The following is a 15,927-nucleotide window of genomic DNA, read 5'->3' on the forward strand; positions in this document are numbered from 1 at the left end:
CCTTTGCTAAATAACTGAATTTATTTAGTAGTCACTAATTTTGAGGAATTGTGATATTTAGCAATATCTTCCCACCGGAAATAAAGCGTAATTTCAAAATTGCAGCTAAATCATGCTTTTAAGTTCTGTTTGGCTTCACACTTCAAGATATTTCTCAATTATTAAGGGTCTGACTTAGGTTTGGTGTTTCAAAAGAGAAAGAAGGCACACGGTTTTCTTGGAATTAGGAATCATCCATATGAAATTAGTGACTATTTGACCAGTCTTTCCTGGATTTGAGACTACCTTTCTGTGAGAAAATATGTTGTTCATAAAATTACCAAAATTTAAGCGGAGGGGGAATTCTCATAATAGAAACATAAAGTAGAATCATGTTCCGGCTGACTTTTCCTCAGTTCTTAAGAGTAATTTAGGATCTTGCAGTTTAGGTATTCTCATTGGACTTGGTCAGAATTAACCAAAACAAGTTATGTATTTTAACTCTATCATTCCTCACGAATAAAGTTGGTAAGTCTTTGGACTCTTGTTGCATTACTGCCAAAACTATAATTTCACCATTATTGATTTTTTTTGAAGTTCAGACCTTTGCACAAATATGGATATGATCATTTGGCTTAGGGATTTCTGATGCATGTTGAAGGAAACTGAACATTTAATACGGGGAGAGGGAATTTAATTTGATAAACTAGAGAAAATAGCAAACATCTAGGCCTGCTGCTTAGACCTGATGTAATTTGGCAAGAAAGAGGGTAATCAGGTTTGGCAGTGGAAATGACAGATGTATTTTTTCTTTTTTTATTTGAAAATGACTAGTTCAGCATTTCCCAAATCCTGTTTTGAAGAATATTATTGTTCTGTGAGATATTAATAGATACTCAGGAAAAGAAGGGTTGTGTGGTTAAAGAAATTTGGAAGACACAGGGTTAAGCAGAGTAAAACAAGCTCTGTTACTTTAATATTTCTCAATTACTTCAGTTTTTAATATGTTTCTTGTGAAGAGAAGTATAGCACTGGTTTTCTTCCCAGGAAGCAAAGATGACAATAACGTGGAATTTTTTCCCCAGGAATGTTCTTACCTCTTTCTAGCCCCTTTTCTGAGTAGTCCTGGAGGATCTGTGTGTTTTGTAGCCTGAAAGCATTCCCCAGGTCATCTGAGTCATCCCTGCCTGCAGTTGAGAGCTGCTGAGATAGAGTATGCACACACGTTTTTACGGAGTTTTTAAACCATGGACTACCTCTTTTGGAGAGTATATATTAGCATTTTAAGAATTAGACATTTTGAAAGTCGCTGGGCTTAGACTGTGAAGTCTTAAGAAGTAAACTAGTTTTAGCTCTGCCAGCTAGTTGTTTTTCAGTTTTTTTTAATACTTCTCCTTTGGTTTTTTGACACTATTCTCTTCTGGGTCTCCTAATTTTCTGACCATGATTATAGATTTTAATTTGTGTTATCTTCTAATACTGAAAAAATTTGTATTTGTCTGTGAAATGGCACAACAAAAAGTTAACTTTTTCTGATATTTCAGTATGTTAACTAGACTCATTTGTCTGGAAGCATAGTTCAGTCGCTGAGTCGTGTCCAGCTCTTTGCAACCTCATGGACTGCAGTACGCCAGGCCTCCCTGTCCAACACAAACTCCTGGAGCTTACTCAAGCTCATGTCCATTGAGTCAGTGATCCCATGCAACCATCTCATCCTCTATCATCCCCTTCTCCTCCTGCCTTCAATCATTCCCAGTATCAGGGTCTTTTCAAATGAGTTCTTCGCATCAGGTGGCCAAAGTATTGGAGTTTCAGCTTCAACATCAGTCCTTCCAATAAATATTCAGGACTGATTTCCTTTAGGATGGACTGGTTGGATCCTTGCAGTCCAAGGGACTCTCCAGAGTCTTCTCCAGCACCACAGTTCAAAAGCATCAATTCTTTGGCGCTCAGCTTTCTTTATAGTCCAGCTCTCACATCCATTCATGACTACTGTAAAAACCAAAGCTTTGACTAGACGGACTTCATTGGCAAAGAAATGTCTCTGCTTTTTAAAGCATTGTTAAATTTTATATAATAATGATAACTTGTTAACTTTGGTAAGCTGTATTAAGATGACTTTGAAAAATTTGTTTTAATTTCAGAATATATCTGTGTGTTTGTAATGTTGTTTTTATATTTGCTACCCAGAAATTTCAGGATATTGAACAAACTCATCTCATTCACATAAAAGAAATTATAGGATCCTTGTCAAATGCTATTAAGGAAATTCATTTGCAAATAGGCCAGGTAAGTTTTCACTTTTAGTGAACTGATTCATGAGAATTTTATGTTCTCTTATGACTTTAAAAGTCCAAACTCATTACATGGTACTGAATTATTTAAAATAAAGACTATATATTTACATGTATTAAATATGAAATAACCTGGAGTTTGTCATCCTATCAAGGATGATAATTTAACTTTTAACTTTGCTCAGTTTCTTTACATTAAAAGTCTGCTGTTAATAGTTTTTGAATATTTCTTTTTTAAAGTTTTTTAAAATTTAGAATAGCCACTTCAGTAAGTTATAGAATTTATACTTAGAAATTTTCCAAAATATATAAAAGTGGTTTAATGATGATATTTAGGGTGCATTGAAATATAACAGAGAAAGATGAAGTCTGTTATCTTTGTTACCAAAATTCTAATACTATTTTCATTGCTTTATGAGTTTTATTTCTTGTAAGATTGATGTCTCTAAAACACTCAGATATGAACATGTCACTGCACTGACTTCTATTTTAATTGTTTTGTGGATGTTTTGTCTGAAATACAGTATGGAAAATGAAAAAAATTTATCTTTATTTCATTTTAACAGGTCCATGAAGAATTTATAAATAATATGGCCAATACTACAGTTGAAAGCTTGATACAAAAATTTGCTGAGTCAAAAGGCACTGGGAAGGAAAGACCTGGTAAGATGACAGATTGCAAGGAGACATATTCATATTTCCCATTCAGTAACAAGTGTGTTTGCCTTTAAATTCCAAAATTGCAAAATGGAGCATGGGAAATACCTAAAAATCTGTGTGAAACCTGATATAATTTGCTTTGTGTCAGATAGTACATTAGGTTTTTGTTTTGACCTTCAGTGTTAATAATTTAGTACTACTTAAAATGGTTATCACGGGCTTCCCTGGTGGCTCACACAGTAAAGAATCTGTCTGCAATGCAGCAGACATGGGTTCGATCCCTGGGTCAGGAAGATCCCCTGGAGAAGGGAATGGCAACCCACTGCAGTATTCTTGCCTGGAGAATTCCATAGACAGAGGAGTCTGGCAGGCTGTAATCCATGGGGTCACAAAGAGTTGGACATGATTGAGCAACTAACACTTACTAAAATGGTTATCATACTTATACTAAATGAATATATTAAAGTTTATATTTTCATAAGTATAGTTAGCAACAGAAGGCCATTTTATAATAAAAGAGTGGGAGAGAATATTGAGCCCTCAGAGCGTTGAAGACAGTGGAGAACCTTTCTTAAAATTTAGTAAGAATTTAAATTTTCTTTCCTCATTCATATATGTATTCAATGTTTTTATTGAGTGCTCACAGGATTCTAGGTACTGTTTTAGACCCTGGGGACATATCAGTGAGTATAGGAATCCTCTTTCCTATTTTATGAAGAGATAATTATAGGTTTCCTTAATCTCACTTTTAATATTCATTTTGTATCAGATTTCATAAGCAGCATTCTCTTATCTACTCAACATACTTGCAGTCTATCATATTTCTTGAATCTATTTATTATACTTATAATCTTCTAGATTTTTAAAATCATTTATTCCATATTCTTTCAAGATACTTGTTTTCACTCCACAGGTAAAAAGTATTCAGTTCACAGTGGACTGAAGTTAAAATCTAGTTTAGAATTCAGGAAAATGAATAAGTGATTTGAGAAGTCTGTGAGCCATTTTTCTTTAGTGTAGTTCACAATACTAAGTTTAAAACCTAAATCATTTTCCCTTCCTTTTTCCCACATGTCATTATATTTTAAATTGTATTGATTCAGTTTCTTCAGTATTTTTCCCTTCAGGCTTTCCTCCTTACCTGCATCGTTGAATGCAGCAGGAGGTTTCTAAAGACAGGTGCCGTAAAGATTTCTCTAGTCTATCTTACATTGTATAGCATATTAATGCTTTGGCTATATAATTATTAACTTAATAACTGCATTACTCATAAATTGCAGACTTTTCATTATCAGTTCAGTTCAGTCGTTCAGTTGTGTCTGTCTCTTTGCGACCCCATGGACTGCAGGACGCCAGGCCTCCCTGTTTATCACCAGCTCCTGGAGTTTTCCCAAACTCATGTCCATTGAGTCGGTGATGCCATCCAACCATCTCATCCTCTGTCATCTCCTCCTCCTGCCTTCAATCTTTCCCAGCATCAGGGTCTTTTCCAGTGAGTCAGTTCTTCGCATCAGGTGGCCAAAGTATTGGAGTTTCAGCTTCAGCATCAGTCCTTCCTGTGAACACTCAGGACTGATCTACTTTAGGATGGACTGGTTGGATCTCCTTGCAGTCCAAGGGACTCTCAAGAGTCTTCACCCAACGCCACAGTTCAAAAGCATCAATTCTTCGGCGATCAGCTTTCTTTACTGTCCAACTCTCACATCCATTCATGACTACTGGAAAAATCATAGCCTTGACTAGATGGACCTTTGTTGGCAAAGTAATGTCTCTGCTTTTTAATATGCTGTCTAGGTTGGTCATAACTTCCCTTCCAAGGAGTAAAACGTCTTTTAATTTCATGGCTCCAGTCACCATCTGCAGTGATTTTGGAGCCCCCAAAAATAAAGTCTGCCACTGTTTCCACTGTTTCTCCATCTATTTGCCATGAAGGGATGGGACCAGATGCCGTGATCTTAGTTTTCTAAATGTTGAGTTTTAATCCAACTTTTTCACTCTCTTTGACTTTCATCAAGAGGCTCTTTAGTTCCTCTTCACTTTCTGACATAAGGGTGGTGTCATCTGAATATATGGGGTTATTGATATTTTTCCTGGCAAACTTGATTCCAGCTTGTGCTACATCCAGCCTATCGTTTCTCATGATGAACTCTGCACTCTGCATTTCTTCTTTATAGACAGAATGAAATTTAGATTCTGGACTTAGATTCAAAGCCTTTCAGGATCTGTCCTTGCCTAGTCTTTAGTGTTACTTTCCATTATTTTCTGGCATCCTCCATTGCAGCCAACCTGAACTGCTTGCTGTTTCCTATTCATACCCCCTTTTCACCTTTGGTACCTTAGTTATGCTCATGTCTGCTCTAGAAAATGCTATATCCCACTCATTTGCCAAATGAATAAACTCTTAAAGAAGCCAGGTTGTGTGTTACTTGCACAGTCGTTGTTGTCTAAGTTAGATTTTAGTAATTGTGCTTTTGTGAAGAAAGGTTCTGTATTTGACTCATCTGTTTATCTTCATTATGTGTGAACAGTACATTTTTGCTCAATGAATGAACAGGTGGACATATATGGTAAGGTTAGGATGTTAAAGAGGTTGGAATGGTTGTTGAAGATACTGGAATGGATGGAATGCTGTTAGAAAAGTCTTGGTAAAGAAATAGTAAATAATTATGGCTAAAGTACTTATTTGTACCATTTACTGTGTCAACTGCTTTGCAGGCAAAGCTTGATCTTCAGGAACTCTTTGAAGTAGGTACTTCTAATCCCGTTTTACAGATGATGGAAATATTGAGAAGTTAAATTATTTGCCCAAACTAAGTACATGGCAGAATACTGGGGTTAAATTTCAGAATGCTTGACCTCAAGGCCCATGCTTTGGAGGAATGAGAATTGAACTGCATAAGTTTACATATGTAGAAAGAATGAGAATGCTGAGATACATAACTATAGAGTAGTGTGAAACCCTAAAATTTATTGTAAAGATTGGATGGCTGGATGGCATCACCGACTGGATGGAGATGAGTTTGAGCAAGCTCTGGGAGCAGGCAATGGACAGGGAGGCCTGGCCCGCGGCAGTCCATGGGGCCACAGAGAGTCGGACACGACTGAGCGGCCGAGCTGAACTGACTGAAGACGAGTTATGAGAGGTAGAAATACAGAGTGTTAGAAGTATTGACAGTGTAAAAGCAAATGTGTACTGGCTGGCTGAAAACGCCTTAGAACTGAGTGAGGTTGGTAGACTGTATCGGTATCCTTTTCGTTACATTATTTTGTAATTTTGCAAAATGTTATTTCAGGAAACTGGGCCAAGTGTACAAGGAATCTTGTTGCATTTCTTTCCTTTTTCCTTTTTTAAAAAAAAACTGTAAATCTACAGTTATCTCATTAAGTTCAGTTACTTTCTTATCTGGGGGATAGCACAGTACTTAACCCCGTAGTTTGTGATCTGTACTTCACTACTAGTGAGATGGGAAGCCTCAGAGTCTTCATCTGTGAAGTCGGGATAATAACGGTACCTCCCTCATGGGGCTGTTGTGAGGTTTCCCTGAGATAATGTAACATCTATTGAGTACTTCGGAGAAGGCAATGGAAAGCCACTCCAGTCCTCTTGCCTAGAAAATCCCATGGATGAAGGAGCCTGGTAGGCTGCAGTCCGTGGGGTCGCTAAGGGTCGGACACGACTGAGCGACTTCACTTTCACTTTTCACTTTCACACATTGGAGAAGGAAATGGCAACCCACTCCAGTGTTCTTGCCTGGAGAATCCCAGGGACGGGGGAGCCTGGTGGGCTTCCGTCTATGGGGTCACACAGAGTCGGACACGACTGAAGTGACTTAGCATTGAGTACTTAGTGTTATTTTCCCCAAATTAATACATACTCGATTAATAGATAGGTACTATGAGGTATTGATGCTTTTGAACTGTGGTGCTGGAGAAGACTCTTGAGAGTCCCTTGGACTGCAAGGAGATCCACCCAGTCCATCCTAAAGGAGATCAGTCCTGGGTGTTCACTGGAAGGACTGATGCTAAAGCTGAAACTCCAATACTTTGGCCACCTCATGCAAAGAGTTGACTCACTGGAAAAGAGTCTGATGCTGGGAGGGATTGGGGGCGGGAGGAGACGGGGAGGACAGCGAATGAGATGGCTGGATGGCATCACCAACTCGATGGACATGAGTTTGAGTGAACTCCGGGATTTGGTGGTGGACGGGGATGCCTGGCGTGCTGTGATTCACGGGGTTGCAAAGAGTCGGACACGACTGAGCGACTGAACTGAACTGATGAGGTATTGTTTATTTATAAATTTAAATGTATTTGCCTCAAGATATGCAAAGACGTGTAGAAAATTTCTGTGATTAACTGGTAAGAGGGAGGTTAACATTGGTGATGACACGGACTTTCCTAGAATTACTTAACCCAGAATTAGGTGACAGTTTTAGGATAACTGTTGACATCGTGTATATAGGTGACTGATTTTCAAGATAAATGATCCTAGAACTAACTTAGGGGAAGGAAAAGTCGTGAGTGGGAGTGGAATGGAAAGGTTAAATACTACTTCTCTAGTTGACTTGTGGGCGTCAAGTTACAGCTCTTTCATACATACTTGTTCTATCTGTGCGCACTAGAGGGAGCTCATCTCAGTAATGGAAATTTTGTATTTCTCAGAAAATAATACATGTGATTGTAAGAAATTACTGGATTTAAAGAATTTTGTTTTGTAAGAAATGCACTTCCTTCAATTGTGTATACTAGGACTTCCCTGGGAGCTCAGCAGTAAAGAATCTGCCTGCAATGCAGGAGATGAGGGTTTGATTCCTAGGTCGGGAAGATCCTCTCAAGTAGAAAATGGCAACCCGTTCCAGTATTCTTGCCTGGGAAATCCCATGGACAGGGGAGCCTGGACGACTGTAGTCCAGAGTGAAAACGCACACACAAACATGCTCGCCCGCTCGCTCTCTCTCACACACACGCATGCACACACATGCTCTCTCTTTCACACACACACCCCCCCACCTCCCCCCTGGTACGTGTACACACACACACACCCCTCCCCCCCGCCCCACCTCCCCCCGTACGTGTATACACACACACACACACCCCCACACCCACACCCCACCCCACCCCGCCCTGTACATGTTTTTCTCTTTTGTAAGGGCTCCCTCTGGTGGATGAGTTCCTCTGTAAACTGCTTTTAGTCCTATGGGACACAATTTTAAAACACAGCAGGAGGCCCACTTCTTTCAAAACTTAGTATAAAATGAAAGTTAACCTATTTGTCTTACACTGAAAAATGAGTATTTGTTTCTTTAGTCAGTTATCTGTTGAAAGATGTAACCTCTAGCTCTATGTCTCCAATTCTCCGGTGTAAATCACACTTTGAGAGCATTAAATTTTCTCACTATTCATTGAGACTATTTTATATATAACATAAATATACATATATAATAAGTATATATTCAGTTCAGTCGCTCAGTCGTGTCTGACTCTTTGCTACCCCATGGACTGCAGCACGCCAGGCCTCCCTGTCCATCACCAACTCCCGGAGTTCACTCAAACTCGTCCATTGAGTCAGTGATGCCATCCAACCATCTCATCCTCTGTCATCCCCTTCTCCTCCCGCCTTCAGTCTTTCCCAGCATCAGGGTCTTTTCCAATGCATCAGTTCTTCGCATCAGGTGGCCAAAGTATTGGAGTTTCAGCTTCAACATCAGTCCTTCTAATAAACACTCAGGACTGATCTCTTTTAGGAGAAAAGGAAAGATATACCCATTTAAATGCAGAGTTCCAAAAAACAGCAAGGAGAGATAAGAAAGCCTTCCTCAGTGATCAGTGCAAAGAAATAGAGGAAAACAGTAGAATGGGAAGGACGAGAGATCTCTTCAAGAAAGTTAAGAGATAACAAAGATGGGCTCAATAAAGGACCGAAATGGTATGGAAGCATGGTAACAGAAGCAGAAGATATTAAGAAGAGGGGGCAGGAATACACAGAAGAACTGTACAAAAAAGATCTTCACGACCCAGATAATCACGATGGCGTGATCACTCACCTAGAGCCTGACATCCTGGAATGTGAGGTCAAGTGGGCCTTAGGAAGCATCACTACGAACAAAGCTAGTGGAGATGATGGAATTCCAGTTGAGCTGTTTCAAATCCTAAAAGATGATGCTGTGAAAGTGCTGCACTCAATATGCCAGCAAATTTGGAAAACTCAGGAGTGGCCACTGGACTGGAAAAGGTCATTCCAATCCCAAAGAAAGGCAGTGCCAAAGAATGCTCAAACTACTGCACAATTGCACTCACTTCACATGCGAGCAAAATAATGCTCAAAATTCTCCAAGCCAGGCTTCAACAGTACATGAACCGTGAACTTCCATATGTTCAAGGTGGATTTAGAAAAGGCGGAAGAACCAGAGATCAAATTGCCAACATCGGTTGGATTATCGAAAAAGCAAGAGTTTCAGAAAAACATATTTCTGCTTTATTGACTATGCCAAAGCCTTTGACTGTGTGGATCACAACAAGCATATATATGAAGATTAAATATAAATATACCTATATAAAAATAAATATATTTTATAATATGTAGTATCATTTTTGTCATTACTTTTTTAGAGTTATAATTGACAAATAATATTGTATTAGCTTTAAGGTATGCAACATAATGATAAATGTATATATTGCAAATGATTGCCAGAGTAAGTTTAGTTAGCATCTTCCCACACATAGTTAAATTGTTTTTCTTGTGATAAGAACTTTTAAGGACTGCAGTTGGCCCTCTCTATCTGAGGATTCCACATCCATGGACACGGAGGGCTGATTGCCTTAGGCCACATAAGTGACTTGAGCATCGTCAGAATTTGGTATCTGCAGGGATCCTGGAACCAGTCGGCTTCAGATACTGAGGAATGACTGTACTCTCTTAGCAGCTTTCAAACACATAATATAACATTGTTAACTAAAGTCACCGTGCTGTGCATTCTACCTGTGGACCTATTTTGTCCTATGACCGGGAGTTTGTCTGTTTTGACACCTTTACCCGTTTTACCCAGTGGGTTTCCTCTCACCCACTCTGTATCTGTCAGCTCATTTTTTTTTTAGGTTCCACATTAAGTGAGATCGTAGAGTATTTGTCTTTCTCTGACTTTTTTAACGTAGCATAATGCCCTCAGGTTCCATCTGTGTTGTCACAAAGACAGGACTTTCTTCTTTTTAGGGCTGACTATTTTGTGTGTGTAGATATATATGTGTGTGTGTGTATATATATATATATATTTTTTTTTTTCTTGATCCCTTCATCTGTCAATAGAGACTTAGGTTGTTTCCATGTCTTTGCTCTTACAAATAGTGCCACACTGAACATGGGGCTTCCCTGGGAGCTCAGATGGTAAAGAATCCGCCTGCAGTGCACAAGACCTGGGTTCGATCCCTGGGTTGGAAAGATCCCCCAGAAAAGGGCATGGCAACCCACTCCAATACTCTTGCCTGGAGAATCCCCATGAACAGAGGAGCCTGGTGGGCTACAGTCTTTGGGGTCACAGAGGGTCGGACACGACTGAGCGCATACATGCACTAAGCATGAGAGTGCAGATTTTTTTTGGTAGTGATTTAATTTCCTTCTGATAAATATGGAGAAGTGGAATTGCTGGAATCGTATAGTAGTTCTATGTTTAATTTTTTGAGGAACGTCCATACTATTTTTGTCAGTACTTTTTAAACGTTGTACTGCCTGGCTTTTCTGGAATTTCAGTTACTCTTAAGTGGATGCTTTGGATATCAAAGCACTGTGGTCTCAAAGAGTCATGAATAAACAGGTGTTTTCTAATTTTGAATGGCTTATTGTGTTCTAATGACATTATCCTAGTATTTCTACTCATTCTCATATGTTTTAATTGCAGCTAAAATTAAGATTAAAATCTGTATTTTTTAAATTTCCTGTTTTATAGTCATTCTGCTAATTTCACTCTGTTCTGTTTATAATTCATAAAATCTAAGCAAGTTTCCATTTATAAGAAACAGAAGCATAGATAAAAAGTTGGTAAACCAGTGTCTAATATGTTTAAATAAAAGATTTTGTTGCAAAGCTTATCTTTATTTTCATTATATGACAATATATGTTTATGGCTTCCATTTGAGGACTTCCAGGGAGAAGGAAATGGCAACCCATTCCAGTATTCTTGCCTGGAGAATTCCAGGGACAGAGGAGCCTGGTGGACTGCCCTCTATGAGGTCACACAGAGTCGGACACGACTGAAACGACTTAGCAGCAGCAGCAGAGATTATATACTGTATTTAAAGTTACAAATAGAAAAAGCCCCAGAAAGGTAGACATAAAATAAAACCAGCCACAAACAAAAAAGCAACAATGAGATTCTTGTAATGAGATTATTATAGTCAGACCACCTAAATGTGAAATTGATTAGTTTAGATTTTTAGAATTTTTCAGCTTCTAGTTTTGGGTATATTATTTTAAATATAGGATACAGATTATAGAATATTATTTTAAATATAGTTGAAAAAAATCTAGTGATCATCTTTCCAGGCTCCTCAATGATTTGGAGTAATGCCAAACCTATAAATTGAACCTTCTTCCACAAACTTTTTTTTTTCCTTTTAATTTGGAGACGCATTGAAACCCTTTGTAGAAAGCAAAATTAAAATTAGCTGATAAAACCAAAGACCCACAAACCACACCGAATTTGCTGTGATTACTTCATTTTTCTGATTGATGGTAAATGGGAATGATCAGAGAAAGAGAAAAGAATGGATGATGATTAGTGAAGAGGATAATAAGATTTGCACAAATAGGAGAGTGAAAGAGGAGAACTTCCAGAGTAGATAACACAGATAAGCTTTGCTTTGTGCAGGAGTACACCTCTACCTATTGTGTCCTAACTACCTAGGACAGAGGCATAGAAGTCTGCCCTGTGGGATGCGTGTGCCTCCTGATAGTGATTATCTCCTGAGCGAGATTTAGCTTTGCCTCTTATGTTGAGGCCCACAAAGAATGAATGTGGGGTGGGGAGAACGTGTATTTTGTGATGCATAAAATTATAAAATTCAGGTGTTGGTGTCCATGGAAGTTTTTTGAAACCAGTCACACTTGTCTGCCGTGACCCATGTCTTGTGTGCTTTCACACTGTGGTAGCCAAGGTCACTAGTTGTGACAGACTTTATGACCCACAATGTCTTATTATCTTGACTTTTTATAGAAAATCTTTGCCTAACTTTGTTACAGGATGTACTTTTTTATGTAGATAGTAGCAAACTTGATAATACATTGGAATTGTATAGCTTATAACAATACTATTTTTTTTTCCAAAAGTTGATTCTGCTGTTTTTGGATTCAAATATCATTTAATCTGATACCCTGTACCAACTACATCTGTTTTTCATATCACAGCACAGTACATCATAATAGTAATCCTAAATTGTGAAGTAAAGATTAAGCTGTTTTGAGCAGACTTTAAGGAAAACTTAGTTCATTAATTTGAAGTAAAGTCTCTCAGTCGTGTCCAACTATTTGTGACGCCATGGACTGTAGCCTACCAGGCTCCTCCCATGGGATTTTCCAGGCAAGAGTACTGGAGTGGGTTGCCATTGAAGTGACCATTAAAAATATTCAGTGTATGTGCATGTTCAGTTGCTCAGTTGTGTCCAGCTTTTCGTGACACCACGGACTGTAGCCTGCCAGGCTCTTTTGTCCATGGAATTCTTCAGGCAAGAATACTGGAATGGGTAGCCTTCCCTTTTCCAGGTGATCTTCCCAACCCAGGTATTGAACCCAGGTCTCCTGCATTGCAGGGAGGTTCTTTACTGTCTGAGCTACCAGCGAAGTCTGTTCAATGTATAAACACTGATTAAAAAAAAAAAAAAGTAAAGAAAAAACTAAAGGAAGCTCATTACAGTTTTTACATGTGCATCAGAATAAAGACAGGGTTTTAGTTTCTTTTGCAGTATGTAAAAGAGGTAAAATCAAAAAAGAAACTGAGGTACCCCAGTGATTCAAAATCAGGAGTATAGCCAGGCTACAGAAGGAAACCCAGCCCAGTAGAAATACTTGGTATTGGTTTTCCTTTAGTCAGTCTCTGCATTTCTACTGCCTTTTTTTTTTTCTTTGCAGAATGACTTTCTTTGCTTCTCCAGGTACATTATGTAAGATGATCTCTTAGTAAATTCCAGATATTTTCACTTGTCCCTTAATTGCATCCACAGCTCAGAATTAGCCCAGGTTTTTCTCCCTTCCTGACCGTAGAGAACCTGGTCAGGTAATCGTGGGCTGGGGTAATCTTCTCTCTAGTTCAGTCAGTTCTCACTAGGTCTCACTAGTGGCTGCTGGTCCACTTGTGAACAAGGGGAAATTCCCAGAGAAGAGAGATTACCACAAGCAGAGTGTTAACTCCTAAAGCTTCTATTATGATCCCAGAAAGGGAAAACATGACTCAGTCGAGGGAATGGAAGCAGTGTCAGATTTTGGATATAGGAGGAGATTATATTTCAGTGCCAAGATGTGATGTTGAAGAACTCGGTGAAAATTTAGGTTTTACAGTGACTGAGATTCTGTGGTTAAAACCTGTTCTTTTTATTTGAGACCAAGGTTCCTAAATTAGCTTCATCACTGCTTCTCAGGCCTTGGCTACCTGTGAGAATCATTTGGTGAAAATATTTTCTTTTTTATTTCTTTCTCTCTCTCCTAAAAAAACGTACAGACATTGTACTATCCCAGAAATTTTGATGTCATTGGTGTAGGGTGGGTCTGTGGTATCACTCTTATTTTAAAACTTGTCTGATTCTAACATGCAGCCATTGTTGAGAAATTGTAGCATTACATCACTGGATGCTTGTCATAAATGCAGACGCTCAAGCCCTACCCCAGACCTACTGAATTAGAAACTGTATTTTAGTAAAGTCAGTGGACAGTTTGTGGTGCTTCCCTGGTGACTCTGGTTCAGTGGTCAAGAATCCACCTGCCCATGCAGAAGCCACAGGAGAAGTGAGTTCAGTCCCTAGGTTGGGCATATCCCCTGGAGAAGGAAATGGCAACCCACCCTAGTATTCTTGCCAGGATAATCACGTGGACAGAGGAGCCTGGTGGGCTACAGTCTATGGAGTCCCCAAAGATTAAATGACTGAGCATGCACGCAGCCAGTTTGTATGTGCAGTAAAATGAGAACAACACTGTCTAGACTTACTGAATATCTGATTACTGAATATCTGACAGTGGACCCAGGAATCCTTGGTACTGTCATTCTCAAAGTGTGATCCTAGGACCTACCGCATCACCTGGGAATTTGTTTAAAATGCAAATTCCTGAACACCAGCCTAGATCTTCTGTAGAAAACACTCTGTAGATACGCCCCCAACAATTTGTGGTTTAACAAGCCCTCCTGATGCTTCTAATACAGGAAGCGTTGCATTAGGAGAGTCAGGGGCAACTAGGACTTGGATTGAGGGAGTTGTCTCTACAAACATTTATTAAAAGAAATACTCCTGAAATGAAGTATTTTTGATGTTGCAACTTTATTTTCTAATGATTTAGTGGGTAAAAAAAAAGTGTCTCTGAGTATGTGTAGAATAGTTCAGTTCAGTCACTCAGTCGTGTCCCAACTCTGCGACCCCATGGACTGCAACATGCTAAGCTTCCCTGTCCATCACCAACTCCTGGAGCTTGCTCAAACTTATGTCCATTGAGTCGGTGATACCATCCAGTGATCATCCTCCGTCTCCCCTTCTCATTTCCTGTGAGTTAGTTCTTCGCATCAGGTGGCCAAAGTATTGGAGTTTCAGCTTCAGCATCAGTTCTTCTAATGAATATTCAGGGTTGATTTCTGTTAGGATTGACTGGTTTGATCTCCTTGCTGTCCAAGGGACTCTCTAGAGTCTTCTCCAACACCACAGTTCAAAGGCATCAATTCTTCAGGGCTCAGCTTTCTTTATAGTCCAACTCTCACATCCATACATGACTACTGGAAAAACCATAGCTTTGACTAGATGAACCTTTGTCAGTAAAGTAATGTCTCTGCTTTTTAATATACTGTCTAGGTTTGTTACAGCTTTTCTTTTAAGGAGCAAGTGTCTTTTAATTTCATGGCTGCAGTCACCATCTGCAGTGATTTTGGAGCTCAAGAAAATAAAATCTCACTATTTCCATTGTTTCCCCATCTATTTGCCGTGAAGTGATGGGATGATGGAACTGGATACCATGATCTTAGTTTTGTTAATGTTGAGCTTTAAGCCAGCTTTTTCACTCTCTTTCACTTTCATCAAGAGGCCCTTTAGTTCCTCTTCGCCTTCTGCCATAAGGGTGGTGTCATCTGCGTATCTGAGGTTATTGATATTTCTCCCGGAAATCTTGATTCCAGCTTGTGCTTCCTCCAGGCTGGCATTTCTCATGATGTACTCTGCATATAAGTTAAATAAGCAGGGTGACAATATACAGCCTTGACATACTCCTTTCCCAGTTTTGAACCAGTCCGTTGATCCATTTCTGGTTCTAACTGTTGCTTCTTGACCTGCATACAGATTTCTAAGAAGGTGGGTAAGGTGGTCTGTTCTTCCCATCTCTCTAAGAATTTTCCACAGTTTGTTGTGATCCACACAGTCAAAGACTTTGGCATTGTCAATAAAGCAGATTTTTTTTGGAACTCTCTTGCTTTTCCAATGATCCAACGAATGTTGTCAATTTGATCTGGTTCCTCTGCCTTTTCTAAATCCAGCTTGATCATTTGGAAGTTCACAGTTCATGTATTGTTGAAGCCTGGCTTGGAGAATTTTAAGCATTACTTTGCTCGCATGTGAGATGAGAACAGTTGTGTGGTAGTTTGAGCATTCTTTGTTACTGCCTTTCTTTGGGATTGGAATGAGAACTGACCTTTTTCAGTCCTATGGCCACTGCTGAGTTTTCCAAATTTGCTGGCATATCAAGTGCAGCACTTTAACAGCATCATCTTTTAGGATTTGTGCCTCCACTAGTTTTGATTGTAGTGATGCTTCCTAAGGC

The 15,927-nt window shown here is 39.2% G+C and overlaps 1 protein-coding gene across 2 annotated transcripts in view; it reads left to right on the plus strand.

The window, feature by feature from the left end:
* The window catches only part of FCHO2 (FCH and mu domain containing endocytic adaptor 2), a 140,321-nt gene that overhangs the window by 50,475 nt on the left and 73,919 nt on the right, over nt 1-15,927 (plus strand). For both annotated transcript variants that reach the window (XM_088827750.1, XM_088827749.1), the window contains 2 exons: nt 2,170-2,268; nt 2,840-2,936. In XM_088827750.1, coding sequence (XP_088683876.1) covers nt 2,170-2,268; nt 2,840-2,936 — 196 coding nt within the window. The remainder of the gene's footprint in view (nt 1-2,169; nt 2,269-2,839; nt 2,937-15,927) is intronic.

Source organism: Moschus berezovskii, chromosome 18 (genome assembly GCF_049115385.1).
Source record: "Moschus berezovskii isolate FMDL1 chromosome 18, NW_MosBer_1.0, whole genome shotgun sequence".
NCBI lineage: Eukaryota > Metazoa > Chordata > Mammalia > Artiodactyla > Moschidae > Moschus > Moschus berezovskii.